The sequence below is a fragment of the Neophocaena asiaeorientalis genome, unplaced genomic scaffold, assembly GCF_003031525.2.
Source record: "Neophocaena asiaeorientalis asiaeorientalis breed wild unplaced genomic scaffold, Neophocaena_asiaeorientalis_V1.1 scaffold470, whole genome shotgun sequence".
NCBI classification, from domain to species: Eukaryota; Metazoa; Chordata; class Mammalia; order Artiodactyla; family Phocoenidae; genus Neophocaena; species Neophocaena asiaeorientalis.
This window is the reverse complement of record NW_020173714.1, coordinates 966,349-988,143: the sequence shown is the minus strand read 5'-3', so window position 1 is coordinate 988,143 and position 21,795 is coordinate 966,349. Positions and strand designations below refer to the sequence as shown.

General features: G+C 34.8%; 1 protein-coding gene across 1 annotated transcript in view; it reads right to left on the bottom strand.

Moving 5' to 3' along the window:
- Positions 1-21,795, bottom strand: part of CDH8 (cadherin 8) — a 358,896-nt gene that overhangs the window by 56,886 nt on the left and 280,215 nt on the right. Inside the window, exon 9 of the mRNA XM_024750646.1 lies at positions 11,111-11,232. Within this exon, the coding sequence (XP_024606414.1) occupies positions 11,111-11,232 (122 nt within the window). The remainder of the gene's footprint in view (positions 1-11,110; positions 11,233-21,795) is intronic.

Sequence of the window (21,795 nt, the reverse complement as noted above, 5' to 3'; positions counted from 1 at the left end):
TCGACAGATGAATGGATAAAGAAGATGTGGCACATATATACAATGGAATATTACTCAGCCATAAAAAGGAACAAAACGGAGTTATTTGTAGTGAGGTGGATGGACCTAGAGACTGTCATACAGAGTGAAGTAAGTCGGAAAGAGAAAAACAAATACCGTATGCTAAGACATATATATGGAATCTAAGGGAAAAAAAAAGGGACATGAAGAACCTAGGGGCAAGATGGGAATAAAGACACAGACCTACTAGAGAATGGACTTGAGGATATGGGGAGGGGGAAGGGTAAGCTGTGACAAAGCGAGAGAGCGGCATGGACATATATACACTACCAAACGTAAAATAGATAGCTAGTGGGAAGCAGCCGCATAGCACAGGGAGATCAGCTCGGTGCTTTGTGACCACCTAGAGGGGTGGGATAGGGAGGGAGGGAGACGCAAGAGGGAAGAGATATGGGAACATATGTATAGCTGATTCACTTTGTTATAAAGCAGAAACTAACACACCATTGTAAAGCAATTATACTCCAATAAAGATATTTTTAAAAAACACATGAAAAGATGCTCAACAACGCTAAAAAAAAAAAAAAAAAAAAAAGGATGTCTTGTATTCTGGGGTGGGAATCATTTGTAACTAAGAGCATTCTTCACGTGTATTTAATGGATAGAGCTCCTACAAGCAATACCATTTCTAAGTCATCTGCATGAAAAAGACTCATACGTGCTGGCGAGTGAATCTACATGTTACGCTCTCACAACCAAAAGAAAAGAGTCAATAATTTAGCTTACCTGAAGTAAATGAGTATAATTACCTGTCATACCACATCTCAGAAGTTTGGTCTAAATATTACATCTGCAATAAATATTTTTTGCACCATTTATTTAAGTCAGGAAATCTGTTAGACATGCAATTTCTGAGCTTGCTGAACCAAAAAGTCTTGGGACAGGGCCTAGAAATCTGCATTTTAAAGTCTTGTAGGTGATTCTGATGCATGCTTAAGTCTGGGATCCACTCTTTTGAGTCAAGGGAGAAGATTGGTGTCCATAGGTCTCTTATTACTGTTCATTAGAAGAGTTTGTACTGTCAAGTTTACACCAAAATCAGTGCATGATGTGTTGGGAAAAAAGTGATGAAATGGTGAATCTTTAAATTAACTTCCAAATATCCTATGAACTAGCTATGGTTAAGACTTTGGTTTAAACCATTTTTGACACTTCATTTTATTTTAATGCAATGGCCACTGTCTGATCATTTTCTCTGAGAGTAGATGCCTGGTAGATCACTTGAAGGACTTTATGCTATTAAAATGCGTTAAGTTACCCATATTTAAAAGGCTGAAATTTTCATTGATGTAATAACGTCTGAACACATTTGGCTTTAAACAACAGAAGAAAAAGAATAGATTTATTCAAGGAAGTGCACCTCCACACAAGCAGATTTTATAGGTACACTGAGTTGATGGCAAATGAAAACTGCATGCATTTCCCACTGTGAGCTACTTTGACATCAGCTGGTTTTTAAGTAATTGGACAACTATTTCATGAAAATGATATAAAAATTTCTGAAGAGGTCATAGATTTTTAATAGTAAATATATAGCATTTAGCTTAAATATTTTCCTTTCTAGCAATAAAGTTAGGATGCAGTTGAAAAATCTAATGCTTGATAACTTATTGTGGATTAATTTCAAGGGAAGGTAAAAGCTAATATACTTCTCTATCAGAAAAACAAAGCATATCTGAGATCGGGCATAAGGAAATGAATTTCAAGGCCATACTTGAATTTCCATGGGAGCAGACTCTGATCTATTTCTTGAGAGTACTGATTTGAAATCAAATGACCTTTCTAAACCTCAGTAAAACTGAAAAGAAGTTTTTTTTCAGAACTGTCGGCCATATCATAATTCTCTTTTTAAAAAAACTATTCATTGTTTATCAATAATGCTAAACCTTAGATCGCTTTAATTAATATAGTTTATTAAACATTATTTTAGATTTTTATAGTAACTCAAAAGAAGTTAATAGTAGTAGGTTTCACTGTCATTATTAACTTTTCAAAAGGCAAGCCGCCAACAAACACATTTCTGATTATCTGATCTGTTGACAACCTTAAAACTCTCTTGGAATCTATTAGGATATCCCGTGAGTTCCTGTAGTTATTGTTCATTGATTTGTTCTTAGATGATGAGTTGGGTTCCCCCCCCCCACTTCTATTAGAACAGTGTCTGGCACATAGTAGCTTTTTAATAAGTATTGTCTAAATGAATGGATGAATAAATAATCGTGTCAGGCATGTTTTAGCATCACCACTAATTCTTATGTAACTTTGAGAGGTAGGTATGAAGAGACTTATCAGAACGCTAGCGCATCAAAGACATTGTAACATCTGATCCCAAGTAAATTAGGTAACAAACTCCCTACATCTTCCTGCTCCGCATGTCAGACTGCCTCAAAATCTTGTTGGCATTCATATCTTCCGCATGTGTACTTCAGTTAAATTGGGGCTTAGACTTCCAATATTTTGGAGAGTACATAAAGATGAACTTATCCATTCTTGACATTTATGTTCTTTGCTTTCTGGATATTAAGGTTCCCTTTTGATTTCGAAGGTGGTGGAGAGAGAGTGAGTGAGGAGACATCAAAGGCAGTACAGCATAGTTTTTGGTTTTCTATTCATTCTTTTGCCTATTATTGATAGTTTATTTCTGGTTACCAATGTAAACGTTCCTGAAATACTAGCTCCTATTTCTTAGAGCAGTAGTTTTCAACTTGAGGAAGGAAAAGATGATACATGAAAGTAAAATTGTATGAAATCATTTATATATACACATATATGAAGGAAAAGTCCAGAGCTTTTATCAGATTATCAATGGTGTCCATAACTGAAGGGAACAAAACAAAATAGACTAAGAGCCATCCCCTGAAAGAGTGGTCTTTGCAAATACAAATTTTGTCTACAAGAGAAATCAAGTTATACCAATGATAACTAATTGAAAAAGGAGGACATACAGGAATTTGAGGAAACTATATGAAAACCCACATGACCCAATTATCCTCAGTTATTTCAAAACTGTGTAACATAGTTCAAATTGAGCACTGCTTATATCCATTTAATGGACAGTTCCTGGATACTTTTTTTATAATTTGGAAGGCAATCCAGTTTCTATCAAGATTTTTCTTTTCCTCCCCAAAGTGTTGTCCCATGTCACATTTCTTTGCATGAATATGTCTTTGTCTTTAAAAAGTATTAGGTGGCTATTTAGAGCATGTATCTTAGAGGTCTGACCTATAGAAAATACAACAGGAGAATGTAGATTAGATTGTATATGTTTCTTTTAAACACTAAGTGAAGTCCTCAGTCCTCTTGGTAGACATCTGGGGCCTGTGCCTTCATTCATCCACCACAGAACTTCTGACATTTTCCTCAGTTTCGTTCTTTTTCATTCCCTTTCCCTTTACTGTAACTAAGTTAAGGTAAAATGATACAAAGCAAGGACTCTTAAAGGATGTATTTATACAAAGTTTGAATTTTCCAGTTTCTCCTGTTTCTTATTTTCTTTTGCTTGTCTCTGCATATTTCATCTGTATTTTGTGCATCTCTGAAATGATCAATATTTTTGAAAAATTACTCCATCACTTGCTGTGCTTTGAAAACCTCATTAGTAAAGTCCACAGTTTTTAACATAATTTAGAAGTCTCACCTGCCTTTTTAGTCTTATCTCCTCTCCATCTTCCACTACACAACTTCACAGGAATATTTCCTGATGCCTCATTAATATCATAAACATTACTTCCTAGGCTGAAAAATGCATCCTATTGTTTATTCTTCTTAAGCAAGATTTTTCCAGCTGGCTTCCATTTGCCACTAGTTGTATAGTGTTCTCTGAAGGAAATTCAGAAGATCTTACAATCAGCTATGTTTGATAAATGCCCAAGACCATTTGGTTCTAGCCCTTTGGGGATTCATATGTATTTATAAATGCAAGGGGATCTTACAGTGAAACAAAACCAGTAGAAGATAATGTTCTTTAATTTCGTTTAATACAGTGGTTCCCAATCTTATTGGGAAAAACATGCGCACACACACCCCCAGACACACCACACACCATACCATATACTGACATGCTATACCCTAAAAGTGTTTCTCAGGCTGTCACTTTAAGACACGCTACCCTCTAGAATATGAGTCTTAAAGGCCCGGAGACCTCTTTAATCTCCTTTTGAAGGTGTTGTATCTACATAGGTTGGTGGTTATAGCACTAATTCCATTTGCATCTCTGCCCTTCCAACAGTACATCAGCTTCTCTTGGTACCAGATCTTACCCAATTTATGTCACTAACACAAAGCCTAATAAGACTAAAACCTCCTAATAGCTAGTGTCATTTTTACTTTCTTGAAAAAGACGTGCTCATCACCATGGCTTCCATGAACAAATAAAAACAAGCATACACATGTGAGTACCATGCTTCCATCTAAATTCTTATTTACTAACTTGTAGGTTGAAAATAAAATAAAGAGAGAACATCAGTCAGTAACAACCCAAGATTTGTAAATAATCCTTTATACCATTGTTTTTTCTGTGGATCATCAATCCTAATATTTAGGTGAAGGGCCAGAGTAAAGCATGTGGATTTGGAATCATGCAAGAGGTTCAGTCAAAGCATACAGAGGCTGCAAACATGACTTCAAAAAAGATTTAGATTGTATGTGTTCCTGTAAGTTGATTCTGCTGTACTTTAAAAAATAATAATTATATTAGCCCACAAATTCATATGGGGAGGAATGAAGTACAAGCCCTTTCTTCACTCTTGACAAATACACTTGTAAATTATCAGAGGAAGAGTTATTCCAATACAGGGAAATAGACTGTCCTCTTTTATACTGACCCATTTAGGCATTGTTTATAGTGTTTTGCTCCAAATCAAGGATCATAAATATATAACAATAAGAGCAATAAAAACAACAAAGACAATACTAATAAAGTATTTTGCTTTTGAAACTATGAAACTAGTTAAAATATATACTAGTAATAATTACAATTATTTATTGAGCACTTGATATTGAGCTAGATATTTCTAAAATGTGAGAGTTTAAACTAACAGCAGTTAAAACCCAAGGTCACAAAACTAGTAAATGACAGAGCTGTGACTCAGACTTAGATTGTGCTAGTTTCAAACCTTCAAACCTTCAAAAATTCCGAGTTTTTAAAAACTTTTTTGCCTTTTTTTTTTAGCTTTTCCCCCTCTGTCAAAATTGCACTCTAAAAGTTACACTTCTATTAATGACTCTCTTGAAATTTTTTTTGACATGTGAATTCTTCAAATATTGTTTTATACATCCCACTAATCTGCCTTCCCCTTACTTCACCTAAAGTAAAATGAAAATCATATTTTATGCATTTTGTTGAGGCCATCAATTTCATCTGTTCTAAAATCAATCCTGTCTCTCTCTTGTGTATGCAGACAGATCCTGAAAGATGCCCTCCGGCAGGAAAGTTAAAATTAAGTCTCCTATATTTATTGTTTCATGAGTGTTATAAAATGCCATAATTTCATTTCATTGTTTCACATTTATTAGAAAAAGACCAATAGAAACTAAAAATATACATAAATATGGTAGCAAACTCATTTATTGCTGCTATTTATCAAAGGATGATTCTACTTTTCTTATTATGTGGAATGCTTTGGAATAGAGTGTGTTATTGATCACAGGAGTTTTTTTTTTTTTTTTCTTTTGAAAAGTGCTCACTCTTGATCAGAATCTTATTCTCATTACTATTTTTCTAAAAAGTGTGTCACACAGGCAATGGAATTTCAAAGTCTGCTCCTTGGGAAGCATTGTGAAATCCTAGAAAGTACAGGGACTGGGGCACCTCCAAGAATAGACTTTGAAGCCCATCTTTCCTACTTTTCATGGCCTTAGTTAAGACCCTTAGTCTTTTATCAGCCTCAGCCCCCATATCTGTAAAATGTCATTGCAACACCAAACTCCCAGAACGGTGATGTTGATTGCATGTTAGATGTCTGTATGTATTATTTCATTCATGGAAGCGTGCAGCCTTCCCAGTCACCTCTCTCCACCTCCACTGCCAGCACCTTAGGCCAGGCTACCATTATCTTTTGCAATTACAACCTTCTAGATGCTCTTCGTGTTTAATTGCAGGTGCACGCGTCTGCATGTGTGTATGTGTGTGTATGGATTTTATTCAAACATAATACTCTTTTTGTCCAATTTCATTCTTGCTTATTTACACTCGTATTACAGTTGCTTATTACTCTTATTATACTCAGCCACAGATGTCTTCAATTTTTCAAACAAACCAAGGTTTTTCTCCCTTCAGGGTCTTTGCACAAGCTTATTCTGTTGGCTAGAAGGCTCTTGATTCCACTTCTTGTATGACTACCCTTTCTCATTTTTGTTCAGTTTCAGCCTAAATGATATCCCTTTAAAAAGTAACTTTCTTTACAACGCTACGTAAAGTAGATCTCTGCTTTTTATTCGTTCTCTTCTGTCTACACTGTGTAGTTTTCTTCAACTCCGTTTTCAAAATTTATATTATTGACTCATTCTATGTTTTTTTATTATCCCTCTTCCTCATTCAGTTCCATTGGAGAGAACACTTTTTTTGTTCTTTTGTCTCCCCAGGTCATATTACAATACTTAGCATCTTGTAGATACACAATAAATACTGTTCAATAAATAAATGAATGATTTTTCATTTGTGCACTCTGTGTCTGTGAATAAAACAAGTGTTTCCATGGTAATATCTGAGAAACTAATTATTGAAATATTTGTCACTGCTAAATCAGAATCATGACTACAATTTTGTGGATATCCATTACTACATGACAAGCATTGGCTAGATACATATCTGTAAGTACGGGCTATTATCTTTTCTGACCTGTGATATTCCCATGATAAGCAAACTTTATATTGCTGCAGTATTGGTCAGAGATAGAAGGGATTAAAAGAGATAAACCAAAGTATGTTTTTAACCCAGACGTAATTAACCTGATGCTAAATAGAACATCTCGACTTCTATAGATGGTGAAGAAGCTCAAATTATGCTCCAGTAGATTTATTTATAGTAACAGGGGAAGCTCCTTCCTGAAGGAAAAATAGCTGAAGAGGTCGGTTGCTAACTAATTCTCAAACAATAAATATTCTCTGAGACTAAACAAGAGACCTTGAGTCACCCCTGGAAACACAATATTTTCAGTTCAGTCCCTGTGTCAGTGAACCATCTGGAGCACATTACCCTAATTCTGTATGTATGGTAAGCAAGAGGTAAGCACCTGAAATCGTAGAAGGACCCTACTGAGGAGACAAGATGTGGAACAGAGTTATGGAAGGCCCTCTGTCCAACACTGATCACTGATGTTCTCTATTTCTCTTTCATGTTTGGTTTTGAGTATGGTGTTATCATAGTGAAGGAAGATACTGGTTTCTCCTGAAGGAGCTGTTACCTGGTCCTCCACCCATCCCACCAGAGTACCATTCTCTTCAGACAGAACCTGGTTTATCCCCAGCTGACTCCTTTTCAGCACTTGATAGATGTTTCCTATCTCTGGTGGAATGTGTCTTTTCATTAAGATAGTTCCATTTCCTCTCATCTCTTCAACCTCCTTTCTGCCCAGAGGATTTGAGGTATTTTCTTGCAATTCTAGCACATCTAATTTTCTCACGTGCCTACCAGAGGGAAAACGCTATGAGGGAAAAAGACCGAAGTTTGTCTGCCACTAAATCCCCAGTACCCAGCCAAGTCTTGGCATACAGTTTGTGTTCGACAAATATCTACTGTCTGGTCAAAACCTATCATCCTATTAGACACATGAACTTTCAGGTATCTTGCCTTCTAATTTTGAAATCCTCAACCCATACGCTCATTTCTGCTTTGGCCATTAAAGAGGAGCAAGTGGAGAGAATCTTTTTATTCATCCTGTTAAACTGAGGGCCAGGTAATTTGTAGATGATTCTATCATGGCATTATTGAATTGGAGACTAAAGGTATACGTCACCTTATAACTTTTAACTTAAGATAAATTACCTGTAACTATTGGGGGAAAATTGTTTTAAATAAGAGTAACTAGCCATCAGAAAATACCACATCAACATCTAATTTTGAAGTGGAGGGATTATTTAAAAGGATTCTAATCAAAAGGGATTCCCGTTGATTTTTTATAATATTGACTGTGAACTCTCTTTGTCATGGGTGGTTGTTACTCTCTTAAGGGAACCAATTCAAGAAAATGTCATCTTTTACTTCAGAATTGTGGGAGGGTGGGAGGAAGAGACAGGACTTCCAGTTCTACTTTCAAAGTACACCTATTCCAATTTAACACAGATGTACCATGACCTAGAGATCTATCTTAGAGGAAGATGGCCTCCCTTCTTTCTTTTTCTTTTCTTTCTTTTTTTTTTTGGACTCTTTGTTTAAATGAGCCCAGCGGAAGAGAGTCAAGTGCAGTAGAAGTCTCTACGTTCATGTTGATACTGGTTTTCATTTTGTGAGATGTTTTAAAGAACTCTTTACAAAGCCTCACTCAATCCAGAAGATTTTCTACGGATTGAGTTTTTTTAATGGCTTGTGCTTGCTTATTGCTAATGATTTTCAGCTGCATCATCTCCCAGGAAGCTGACCCCCTCGAGTTTAGCCTTAAATCCACATCTTCCAGGCAAACTAGACATTTCAAAGCCACCTGCACTCCTTTCTCTGAGGCTGTTATAAAGCAGATATTAATTGTTGAAAAATATTGAGATGACTATGAATGTAGTGCTAATTCAGTCTTTGACATTTGTTTTGCATGAATGTGATGATGAATATTCTAATTTCAAAGTGAGTCAGCCATTTGTATGGTATTATGAGACATGATTGAAAGTGTATCTACGTTGAACTTATATAAGTGAACACTATTTAGTGTGGATAACAAAAATGAATTTGGGAGAATGTTAAATATAAAAATGAGATACTTGAGCTATTAAAAGTGACTTAGGAATGATATAATGAATCAAACATGAGTTCTGACTAGCACAAAGGATTCAAGGAATTCAGGAGCTATTTGAACAACTGCGTGTGTTATCAACCAGTCAGCCATATGTCCAAAAATTATGCTGAACAAAGATCTGATTATCTTCATGTAAATATGAACTCTAATAAACATGCCTAAATAGATACATTTGAGGATAAGATAGTGCAGTGGACACACACAACAGAAACATTTTTTCAGAGAATGAGTCATTCATGTTGATTTGCAAAAATCATAAAACAAAGAATCAACTTTTTTTTTTTATTTTGATCTTGCATAGGAAAGGGGATGAAACAATGCATTTTTTTCGGAGGATAAAAACTGCTGAGGAATCATTAAAACCTTGGAAACAGTCAAAATCCACAGGGTAAACCTCCAGATTCCAGGAGGTCCAAAGGCATGCATGTCAATATCACAAGTGAAGCCAATGTGTAATTTTTGAAATATCAATGCCATTGACTCTCTGAACTTGTGTGATGAGTTTTGCATGAACCGTGGAGTTTTACTTAAACTCTAAAGCCTTTGACAGTTTCTCTATGGTCAAAAATGTCTGGCTTATAACTCTGTGATTGGCTACATTACCCCAGCAACAATCTGGCCCACACAACCATATCCTTGAAACTGACCTGCATATATTTTGATCAGACTCTCTCCACCAACTGCATTCACCAACTTAGCTAAATGATATTTGCTGCCAAGTATATATACACTCCATCCTCAAAGGATCACAAATAAAAATACTCAAAAGATAAGACCGATAGAGGGCAATTCGACATGATGAAATTAAGAAACATTGAAACTAATGTTAGAATATTATTTTTAAAAAGAGGTCGGTCACCTTTGGCATATGACTGCTGAAGGTGAATGTTTTGATTATAACGACACTTATGATGTCTAAGTGTTTAAAATTACTCAATTTTATTATTAGAATTTTAGCTTTTACTTTGTATGTGTGCACATGTATGTGTATCTTTTTTTGGTAGATGGAAACAATGCCAATCCTTCAGATACAGGAGAGCAGTCTAGGGGAAAATGCCCACTGTTTTATAGGAGAGTAGCAACTTGATCTTTTGTAAGAGTTAAATAAAAGTATAGAGCCACAGTTCTATTCCTTTCTTAGGTGGAAGAAATCTGACTCTTGTCAGGTAAACTGCTCGGCAAATAGTAAGTTGAATTCCTAACACCCACGTGAGGGACAAGAATAGTTGGATTAACAACTCCAGTGTCATGCTGTCAGCTGCTGTTTATTTAAATTAAAATGTCACCATCCAGAAATAAATTAGGAAGTTGAAAAACGATAAATTTCTTTAACATACAGTACTTTGGCACCTTGTTAAAATAAGTCTATTACATTTGTGTTTTTTAGAACTTTACATAGACTATTTCCATTTTGACATTCAGAGTATAGCAGGTTTTGTTTTCGTTCTTCTTTCTTAACTCTCTCCCTCCTTCCTCCCTCCCCCTTCCTTCCTTCCTCTCTCCCCGTCTCTCTCTCTGTGTCTGCATTGTCCTATCTAAGCTACATAAGACAGTTTAAAAGAAAAAGAGTTCCATCAATACACATCAATACACAATTATCAGATGCTTTACTTGCATGTCTAAAACATGTTGTTCACATTATGTCTATCTAAATGCAGCTACACCTTTACAGATTTAAAAATTCACTTCCTGCAAGTGGTCTTCCTAGGGTTCCAATGTTATGTGTTATTTCTACATTTGATATGAAACAAACATGCCTTCCCATGGGCTCTTCCCTCACTTCCCATCATTTGAAGGTTAAAATTTTGGCCCCATCACTCTAAGACCTCCCCTGTGATCATCCATACCCCGAGATATTTTAAGGTAGTTTTTTGGCTCGGGGTTCATGGCACAGCAGGTCATTCCGTTTCAGGAGCCAATTTGGTCATAAGTAGGAAGAGAATGAACATCTCTGAGAGAAGAATACTCCCTCTCTGTCCCCGTTTGGATGTTTCTTGCCTATGACTGCAGACTGTGAATGATGCAAGTGTACCCTATAATGCAGGTTAATCAAATATGAGACAGTTGTATACAAACATATTCAGCATTAACAACATGGAGATATTTACTTGGCCGGGTTTTCCATTTTCACATAAAAATGCCTCATATTCGGATGCGAATTCAGGGGCGTTGTCATTGACATCCAGCACTTTAATAGCAACAGGTACTCGGGATATCTGACTGTGGTTCCCTATGGGAAGGAAAAAATAACATCAGCATTGAGGATATTGCATTTTAACGTGCAATTCAACGTTCTTCTTGAAAGCTTGTGTGTCTGTTTCAACTTCCCTTAATTAGGGTGTTTTCAACATGGTGATTATGGAATCTGACCATTCAGCTAGGAAAAATAGCAAGTGCTTGGCTGCTTAAAAATATAAATTATTATTCCAAACACCATTTGCTGGAGCTTAGCTTGATAAAGACCATCTCTGAATAAATTAAAAGAGGTGTCCTTGATGAAGAAAGCTTTATTTTATTGATAAAGCCCATTGTACAAAAGAAAAGAATGCTGTATTGCAACAAAGATTTATCTCTTTCTTTATCTTGGGTAGACAGCCCATTTCTGCACTATTACTTGTTCGACTGACTGTATATTAAAGATGAACATCAAAACCTGAAAAAAGGCTAGAACCAAATCAGTTGTTGAGAAGGTATCTTTAATACTGATAAAAGGGATAATCTTAAAGAAAGGGAATCATATCTTTTATGAATTTTATTTTTTATTCAAAATTGACCTTGGGATCTTTTTGAGTAAGATAAGCCCAGGTTATTTTAATATGTCATTTTCATAAAGATTTTCATCAGTGTAAACAGATAATAATCTTTTAATCTTTCCAGGTCAATTCCAGTAGCACAGACCTTAATCCTTAAGTCCTTAAATTTAAAAAATTATACACACACACACACACGTGCACACACACGCATACACACACCAATATGCATGCACAGAAATCTGGCCCATTAATACCCTGCTGACTTGGCCCACGTGATGATTTTTCATTTCTAATAAATGCAGTACCACTCGACTCTGTACCATGCAATAATCTTTTGATCGCTTGTAAATTATACAGAATGCATTGAAAATGGCCAATTATTTATTTGTGTTTCTGTGGCACTGAATATTTATAAGCAAGCTAGGAGGGGAAAAATCTTTGGCTTTTGAGTATGAAGAAACAGACTTGTATTTGATATATCGGACTCTTCTTTTTGACAATTGGTTAAATTCAGACCTCTGAAACCTTCAAATACTCATTTTTTTCATTACATATAAAAGTGTTTTAAAGCACATGCCAAATAATCATAGCCATGTTACAATTTTATAGTTGGTTAACCCCACTGGCAATGCTACAAGATTGGAATTTAACTACCATGGCTATTCTCCAATATTCTAATTTGATTAACTATGGATGGATGAGTATTATCCTTTGGAATTCCAACCACCTCAGTAATGGAACAAAATCTGAATTCCCAAAAATCACACCAGTGGCTTTAAATGTCCTTTTTCTTTTACCTAATATGTCCTTTTTCTTTTACTGTCTTATGTCTAATGAATTAATTCATTCCCATTCAGAGAGGAGGCATGCAGCTCCCTAGTTTCAATGGAAGGGAAAATTTTAAAAAGTGTAACACATGACTCTGAGGACAAGAAACTTACATTTTACCCTTTATCTACTTGAATCAGGTAGATAAATGAGTTATAAGGTATTTGAAATAAGGTCTGATTATGTCCTTAAAGATTTACATCTCTTTTCTAGTCTGACCATGAGCTGAACAGCAGCTGCTGAAGAGTAAAAGGGAATCCAGTGTTTGCAGGAAACAAATGTTTGGAGCCCCATCTTTGCCTCCCACTACCAACATGACTCTGAACATGTTATTTAAGCTCATTTTATTCCTGAGGACACTGAAACTCAAGACCTTGACACCTTATTTACAGAACTATTACACACATTATATAAGAAGAATTAGAAGTGTCCAGGTCATATTGGGCACATAGTCAAGTGTATCTTAGACTTTACCTTTTATAACTGGAAACATCAGCACCGTGCATATTCAGTGTGCACTATGTACAGTGCAAGATATTTCACAGAATCATCTCATTCAGTCCTTACTGAAGAGCTGTGTGACAGGTAGTGTGATCCCCATGTTGTGGATTACTGACGTGGACACTGATATTCACAGGGCTCTATTCCTTTACCAATATGACTCAAACATTAACTCCAAGACTCCAAAATGTAGTTTTGGCCTTCCAAACATGAGTCATTTTCACAGTATTATATTGTTGAAGTTTAAAACAAAGTATATTTGCTTGTTGTTTGTTTACTGGTAAGGTCACTAATCACTGCCATTTCCCCAAGAATGCTTATAGGCTTGTTATAAATTTTTATTTCAAGTTTGACCACTCTTTGAAGTTTGAGTACAAATATAAAAAATCAAGCTGGATAAATCTAATGGGTTGTACCACGACTGATATTCTCAGAATTGCACTAATAATCTGCAAGCCTCTCTGAGAAACTGAACAATTTAAATTCCATATTTTTCCTCATACTTCGCTTTTGCCCAAGGTCTCTTTAGTTGATTGATTTTATTTTGTGATTCTCTGTATTTCAACTCTAAGGACTATTGATTAGTTAGTTACATAACATTCATTTCTTCCGTGCCACATCTTAGACCAACTCTTGTGTATATAAGTGATTAGAGGAGCCTTCTATTACGTTTTACTCTCGTTAAGCATTCAATTCATAGACAATGATCAACATAAACTTGAACAGTGAATAATAGATGCATTGTCTTCGAAAACTGCAGGTACAAGAAAAAGCCGTCGTACTCTTCAAACACGATTTTGTTCTTGGGGAAGTGAAGAAAATGCTGAGCTTACTGAGTTAGAGTCACTGAAGATGGTTGATTGGGCCAAGTTTACGAAATATGATATTCTTTGTCTTCCCTCTTTCTCATGCCTTGCGCACATACACACACACGCCACAGGCAAACATGCATATACAGATTTTACTCTCACTATTTTGGCAAAAGGATAATTATGCCAGGGCACATGTTCTTAACTTCTCTCTTTTCTTAATCTCACAGTTTTAATAAACTGCAATTATCTCTTAGATCTAGATGGCCAGCAGGTGGTAATACTCAAGCATAGAGGCTAGAGAATCTCCGTGAGCTTCTTTCTGGGATAACTTTCAACATTAAAGTAAAGTAATATATGCTTTCTCTTATTGTAAGATCTGGGACAGGGTGGTGGTTAACTATCCAGGGGCCCAGATCCCTAGAATAATACCATCTAATCTTTTTCTGTTGTTAGAAGTAATGTAGGTTTGGGAGCTATCACTTAATACTGTTAGAAGATCACGAGCATAGGGGCTATATCATATGATCACTGGCGAGTCACTGAAATATTTTTTGATGAGATTTACAATTTTAAAAGCTAGCATAAAGCTTACTGACAAGAGAAGTTATGGTTTGTTTTAATTTTGTTTTCTTAAGCAAATGAATCTCAGACATTTACTTTATTTCTTGAAACTGCTAAATCAAGGAGAAAAAACAATAAAATATAATCAAACAATAAACTGGTACCATATATCCCCAAAATATCCCCAAAATGTGTTATCATTATCTGTATTAAATGAACATGCACAATTGAAATTATTTCAACTTATAATTCTTGACACAAGTGTCATATTTAAATGCTGAAGATTCACTTTTATCTAAATTAATGAAGTGAATATTACAGAGCAATAAAATTAATTAGATAAGCTTCTAAGGAAATTATTCATGTCCTTTGTGACTGGCCCCAAAATGTTTGCCTTTCATCTGATACACAAACATTAAATATAAAGATATTATAATTAGAAACTTGATTAGCATTCGTTAAAGATTAATTTTCTAAACACAGGAGATGTGACAAAGTGGTCTGGAAGGAAAAGCCCATTTCAATTGGCCACAGAAGTTGACTGTTTTCACATAATGATGGAAAAAAGGCTGAAATGGCACCTACTATAAACAACTCCTTGACTTCTACCATTTGAATAGTAGTGACTTCCTGTCACCTCTCTGTCACATAGCCTCATGAATTGCCCGTTAATTTTGCCCTTTTATAATCAAAGGTAATGGAATACTGCCAAGTCTGCGTTACTTGGGAATTTGCTTCTAACTAGTTTCCACGAGCTGCTGTTTTTGCAGGCATCGATTGAAATAAACAGCCTCTCCTTTTCAGGCTATAAGAGAGAAAATTGATTTGACAAATTTAGATATACTGGTGGGTTCAATAAATAATTCTTGAGCCTTCTACAAGTGGAAGGGTGGAAGGCATGAGCAGTAAATTACAGTCAACGGGGGGAATGCAAAATAGTGAATTTATAATTGAATAGGGATGAGAGGAATGCTGAAAGTTTATAAAACAGGAAGATTCTAACTGAATATATGATTGATAGAAAAGATAGCAACTTAGGAAATTTAAAATGAAACTGATGGGAATTTCAAAGAAGGTCTTGGAAAATAATTTCAGTCGTGAATTTAGGCTCTCTGGTGACTAAAGATAAAACTTTTTGATGTACATTTTGCCCATAAATGGTGTGATAATTTCTAAATCATTAGTTATGGTTTATTAATTCATAGATTATTAGCATAGAAACAAGGTGGAATATAATTAACCAGTGGACACCAGGGTAGAAAATCTGTTGGGACTTTTAAAAAAATTTTATTGGACAAATATATATCACTTATATGTGGAATCTAATAAAAAATGGTACAAATGAACTTGTTTACAAAATAGAAAAGACTCACAGATGTAGAAACCAATCTTATGGTTACTGGGGGGAAAGGGATAAATTGGGAGATTGGGATTGACATATACACACTACTATATAAAATAGATAACTAATAAGGACCTACTGTACAGCACAGGGAACTCTACTCAATATTCTCTACAAAAATATTCTGGAATATTTTTGATAGGTTTTTCTCTTTACAGTATTATTTTTATGTGTTACCCTTTCACTAACATGGCAACTGTATTGATGCACCAGTTAAAACACAATCTATTATCTCCCTCAAATACATACCAAGAAATTTCAACATCAAGGGAGCAGTTGACCACCATAATTTTAATAATTTTTCATTATATGATTGTGAAAATTCCAGCAAGCCAGGCTGTAAAGAGAAGTCATTCTATTTTACTCCTTAAAAATCTCAGTCATATTTAGATTAGTTTAGAATTAAATGAGAACTTTAATCAGAGGGTGTCTCTGGTATCAAATGAACAAAGCTTGTAAGGCATAGTTTTTGTATTAACCAAGTAGTAGCTCTCTCAAGAAAGGTAGAGAAACGCTTTCTCTCACTGTGCAAGTTGTGGACTTAGACATATTTGAAAGTGCCTTAAACTCTTTGGAGAAAATGACTCTTAAATGGCGACTTCAGTTTAAGTGCTCACTGACCCCTGTCTGTTTTCCCTACTGACTACAAAAATGCATGCTGTCTGGCTCCAGCATTTTCAAATGCTCTCTAAATAGGGAGAAAATGTGTAGGTCTCTTATTTATTACATTCATCTTAAGTGAACCTGGACGTAGTGGAATCCTTGGCAAGACCTCACTCCACCTTTTCCTACTCTCTACAGTGAACCCTCAGTATCCTTTTTCCAGCTCACAAAAGTTGAAGTCCTAAAGAATAAGGTAGGCACATTTATGGTTGTTAAATTCTATGGGAAAAAATTTTAGAGCCATTGAAGTTAGGACTGATGTTATGAACCTCTTAGGTACTATTTATTTATTAAATATAAGGCTTTAAAACAGTCATGTTCTAAATAAAGGCAACATTAATGGCAGTTTATAAATGAAAAATTAGTACTAATGGGAATGGAGCTATTACATTTCCCATTTTTTTATTAATATGTTATATAATATTACCTACTGTAAAATAAATTTATTTATTTATTTTTTGGCTGCGTTGGGTCTTCGTTACTGTGCGTGGGCTTTCTCTAGTTGTGGTGAGCAGGGGCTTCTCTTCGTTGCAGTGCACGGGCTTCTCATTGCAGTGGCTTCTCTTGCTGCGGGCACGGGCTCTAAGCACACAGGCTTCAGTAGTTGTGGCATGCGGGCTCAGTGTTGTGGCTTGTGGGCTCTAGAGTGCAGGCTTAGTTGCTCCGCGGCATGTGGGATCCTCCTGGACCAGGGCTCGAACCCGTGTCCCCTGCATTGGCAGGAGGATTCTTAACCACTGCACCACCAGGGAAGTCCAATATTACCTACTTTTAGTTCTTTTTTTAAAAAATTTAAGCACTTACTAGTTTTATTTTATTTTAATATACTAAACACTTTAACTTAAAATTGATAAATATGCATTATTTGCCAAACTTTTTCCCAAGACCTTTTCTTTGACAATAAGTCTGCTTCTAGAGTTCTGAGTTAAATTTACATAAACCAGTAATTCATGGCTTATGATTTCCAAGTATTTTTTCTAATTAAGGTAATATTGGCTTAGAACATCATATAAGTTTCATGTGTACAACATTACGGTTCAACTTCTGTATACACTACTGTGCTTACTAAGATACTTTTAATTCTTTATGTATGCTTACCAATTTGTTTCCTTTAGTTGTCTACATTTTTTGTTTTGTGTGTATGTGTGTATGCATACATGGTTTTTACGTGTTCATTTTTGTTTTGTTTTATGAACACCTCTCTTTTCTACTGTGTACTACTGTTGCTGAATTTGTGACTGGAAAATACTGACTCCCTCCTTTCGCAGCCCTAAGTGCATGTTTAAATCCTTTTTATACATCTCATCTTGCTCCATACTGTAAGAGGCGAGGAAACAAAATGCCGTAGTAAGTTTATTATTCCTTATGCTCCCTTTGGTAATCTAAGTCTTTGCAAAATCTCTAATTCTACTCTGCCAACAAAAATTGCATTATGCTTCTATTACTATATCTTCAGTGTTTTTCTCCCCTAATTATTTCAAATAGGATTGATTCAAAATTATTGGAACTGAATTTCTTGGTATTACTCTTACAATGCAATTCAGTTTAAATCCCTTATATATTAGAATCTTAATAAAGGAGACTCACACTTTCAGAGGAATATAGATTTATGTAATATTGAGTTTAAATGCTCATTCAACACCAGCTTAGAATAACATTTGTGCCCCTAATACATGCGTACACATACACGCACACACAAACACAGACACACTTTATTAGGGAAGAAAACTAATATTGTAAACTACCCAGCATGTATTGTGTGATCTGTTATGTACTATTCCTTTGAGGTTTGTTGGGTGTGATCTGTTATGTACTATTTCTTTGAGGTTTGTTGGGTTACTGTGAAGACGTTATTTTCTTAAATGGGAATATGATTTCAGGCTATGTAAGACTGAAATTTATATGTTACATATCAGAGTAGGGAGTAAAGAACATCCAGTGCACCTAGAAATCATGTGGACTCTAGTCACCTTGCCCATATGTACTCAAAGCCAAGAAGTGATAAAGCTGAAATATTAATCCAGGGCAGTTTTCTCAACAAGTGGGAAAAAAAAAAACAAAAAACCACAGAAACAAACAAAACTGATTATTCCCCACAGGCTCTCTTCAGCATAGCACTTGTAAAACATAACCTTAAAATATATTTTTAAGATGGATCACTTCCCAAACAATACAATATCCTAATAAATTAATAACCTCAAAAGAAAGGTTTGATGATTCCATTAACATGGATTTTTTATTAGTGAATTTATTTTTAGAAATATAATTTTCATATTTTTAATTTTTTGGGCAACTCCTCACATTTTCTTGTGTGAGATCAACTTTTGTAGAAGTAAGCCATGAAAACAATAAAGTGTATACACCTTATGGTTTTATTCCAGTGTATTTTTATAAAATGAACATACCCATGTAACTATCACTCAGGTCAAGATATAACCAGCATCCCCAAAGCTTCCCATGTACCCCTTCTCAGTCATTATGCCCTTCAAGGTAACCTCTACTCTGTTTCTTAACACTGTATTAGTGTGCCTTCTTCAGAACTTTATAAAAACTGAAATAACATAAAGAACACACTTTTGTATCTGACTTCTTTAGCTCAATATAGTATTTGTAAATTCATTAATGTGGTTGTAGGCAGCTGTCGTTCATTCTTTTCCACTGTTTGGGAAAGAATTTCATTGTATACGTATACCACCATTTATTTATTCTCTTACTGGTGGATATTTGGGTTGTTTCAGTTTCATGCTATTCTGAAAAGTGCTGCTATAAATATTTTTGTGTATTTCTGTTGGTGTACAAATACGTGAATTCCGTTACGTTACATACTTAGGAATAGAATGAAAGATTATAGAATATGGCTCCTTTCAATTTTAGCATATGCTTCCAAATATGTTTTCTAATGTGGATGTGCCAGTTTACACTCTGACCAGCAATGTATAAGAGTTCAAGTTGCTGCATGTCTTCAGGAACACTTGGAAAAGCCAGTTATTTATTATTTGTTTTTCATTTTAGTCATTGCTGAGGTGTACAGTTATGTTTCAGTTTGATTTTATTTTAATATCTTGATGATTTGATGTAAGGACATATTATGCTTACTGGCCACTTGGATATCTTCTTTTGTGAAGAACCTGTTCAAGTTTTTGCCATGTTTTAATTGGTTGTCTATGTTTTTCTAATTGACATGCATATTATATATTAAGGATACGTGTCCTTTGCGAGATATGAGTGTCACAATACCTTTCCCTACTCTGTGGCTTAATTTTTCACTCTTAATAGTAACTTTTGATGAACACAGATTCTTAACTTAAAGCTGAATTCATCAGTTTTTGCTCGTATTAACTTTAACACTTGTTGCAACTGATTTGTTAATTATTTGCATAATCCAGAATTTGAAAATTCTGTTATTTTTAGAAGGTATATTATTTTTTTCACATTTACATCTCTGATCTCCCTGAAGATTACTAAAATTGACGTTCTGAGTTAGAGGCCAAGGTTCAGTTTCATCCACTCATGGATATCCAATTCACTGTCAACTTTATTGTAAGTTCACCTATGCTATCTTTGTCATTGAGTTGAGTATTTTTGTACAGGCTTGTTCCCGGAATTTTCTGTTCTATTTTTCTGTCTTTATGCTCATACAATCCTCTTTTAATAACTCTTTATGATAGATCTTCATATATTATCATGAATATGGTAAGATCAACAATTTTTCTTTTAAAAGAAAAATTTTTTTAATTTTTCCCTTTAAATTTCTTTACACGTTTTAGTATTATTTGTCAAATTGTGGGCACACACACACACACACACATAGCTGTTGGAAGTTTGATTGATATTGCAAAGATTCTACAGATAAATTTAAAGCAGATTGACATCTTTTACATTTGAATCTCCAAATCATGAACTATGTATATACTTCATTTATTTATATCTTCCTTAATTTCTCTCAGTAATGTTCTATAGTTTACTATTTAGAAGTTTTGTATGTTCCATGGCTCACGGGCCCAGCCGCTCCACAGCATGTGGGATCTTCCTGTACTGGGGCACGAACCCATGTCCCCTGCATTGGCAGGTGGACTCCCAACCACTGCGCCACCAGGGAAGCCCCATTCATTAGATTTTGTTACTATTTAATTGTAGTCTTTTTACTATTATAAGTAGTATATTTATTTTCTGAGTATTGTTAGAAAATAAAAATATGATTATTTTATAACTAACAATCATGCAGACTTTCTTCATTATTGATAATAGTTTAACTTAGATTTTTTTTTCCCTTTTTATGTACTCAATCATGTTGTCTATGAGTAGTGACAACTTTATTTCTTCTTTCCGATATTTATACTTTAATTTCTTACCTGTATCTTACTGTACTGGTTAAAACCTTCAGTGTAATTAATTGAATAAAAGTAGCAATAGTACACAACCTACCTCATTTCCAATCTCAGGGAGAAACCTTTCAATATTTTACCATTAGGTTTGATATCTGCTATTATTTTTTTGGTAACTATCCTTTATCAAATTAAGTTTTCTTCTATTTCTAGTGTGCAAAGAGCTTTTTCAGGAAGAAGAGATGAAGATATAACATTTTCTGCATCTGCTGAGAATGATCATACGTTTTTTCTCTTTTCTTTCCTCAGGATTTTAATTTACATTAATAGATTTTCAGATGTTATCATCTGTCCTTGTATTCCCTGGGTGTAATATTATATTTTTATATTAACAGTTTTGATTTGCTAAGATATTACTTAGGATTTTGTTTATGAGACGCAGGCTGTTAATTCTCCTTTCTTTCTTGTAATATTCTTGTTGGGTTTTAGCATTAAGATTATTCTGGCTTTGTGACATAAGGTGGAAACTGCTCCCTCTTTTACTTCTCTCTGATAAAGTATCTGTCATGTTCATTTGGGCATGACAATTTATGTGTTAAGAGTTAGTAATTGTGAATTCAATTTATTCAATAGAGAAAATGATAGACATATTTTTCTTTTTCTTATCTATGCCAGTTTGCACTGACTGCATTTTTCAACTTACTAGGCTGTCTCATATACATTTTAATCCTTATTCCATAAATATGTTATAATGTTCAGCTATTGTTTTTTAACATCTATAGAATCTGTAATGAAGTCCCCTTTGTAATATTTTTTTCCATGCCCCCTGCAGTGAAAGCACGGAGTCCTAACCACTGGACTGCTGGGAATTCCCTGTCACTTCTAATACTGGCAACTTGTACCTTTTCTAATTTTTCTTCCAAGATTTTTATCAACTTTATCTTTGCA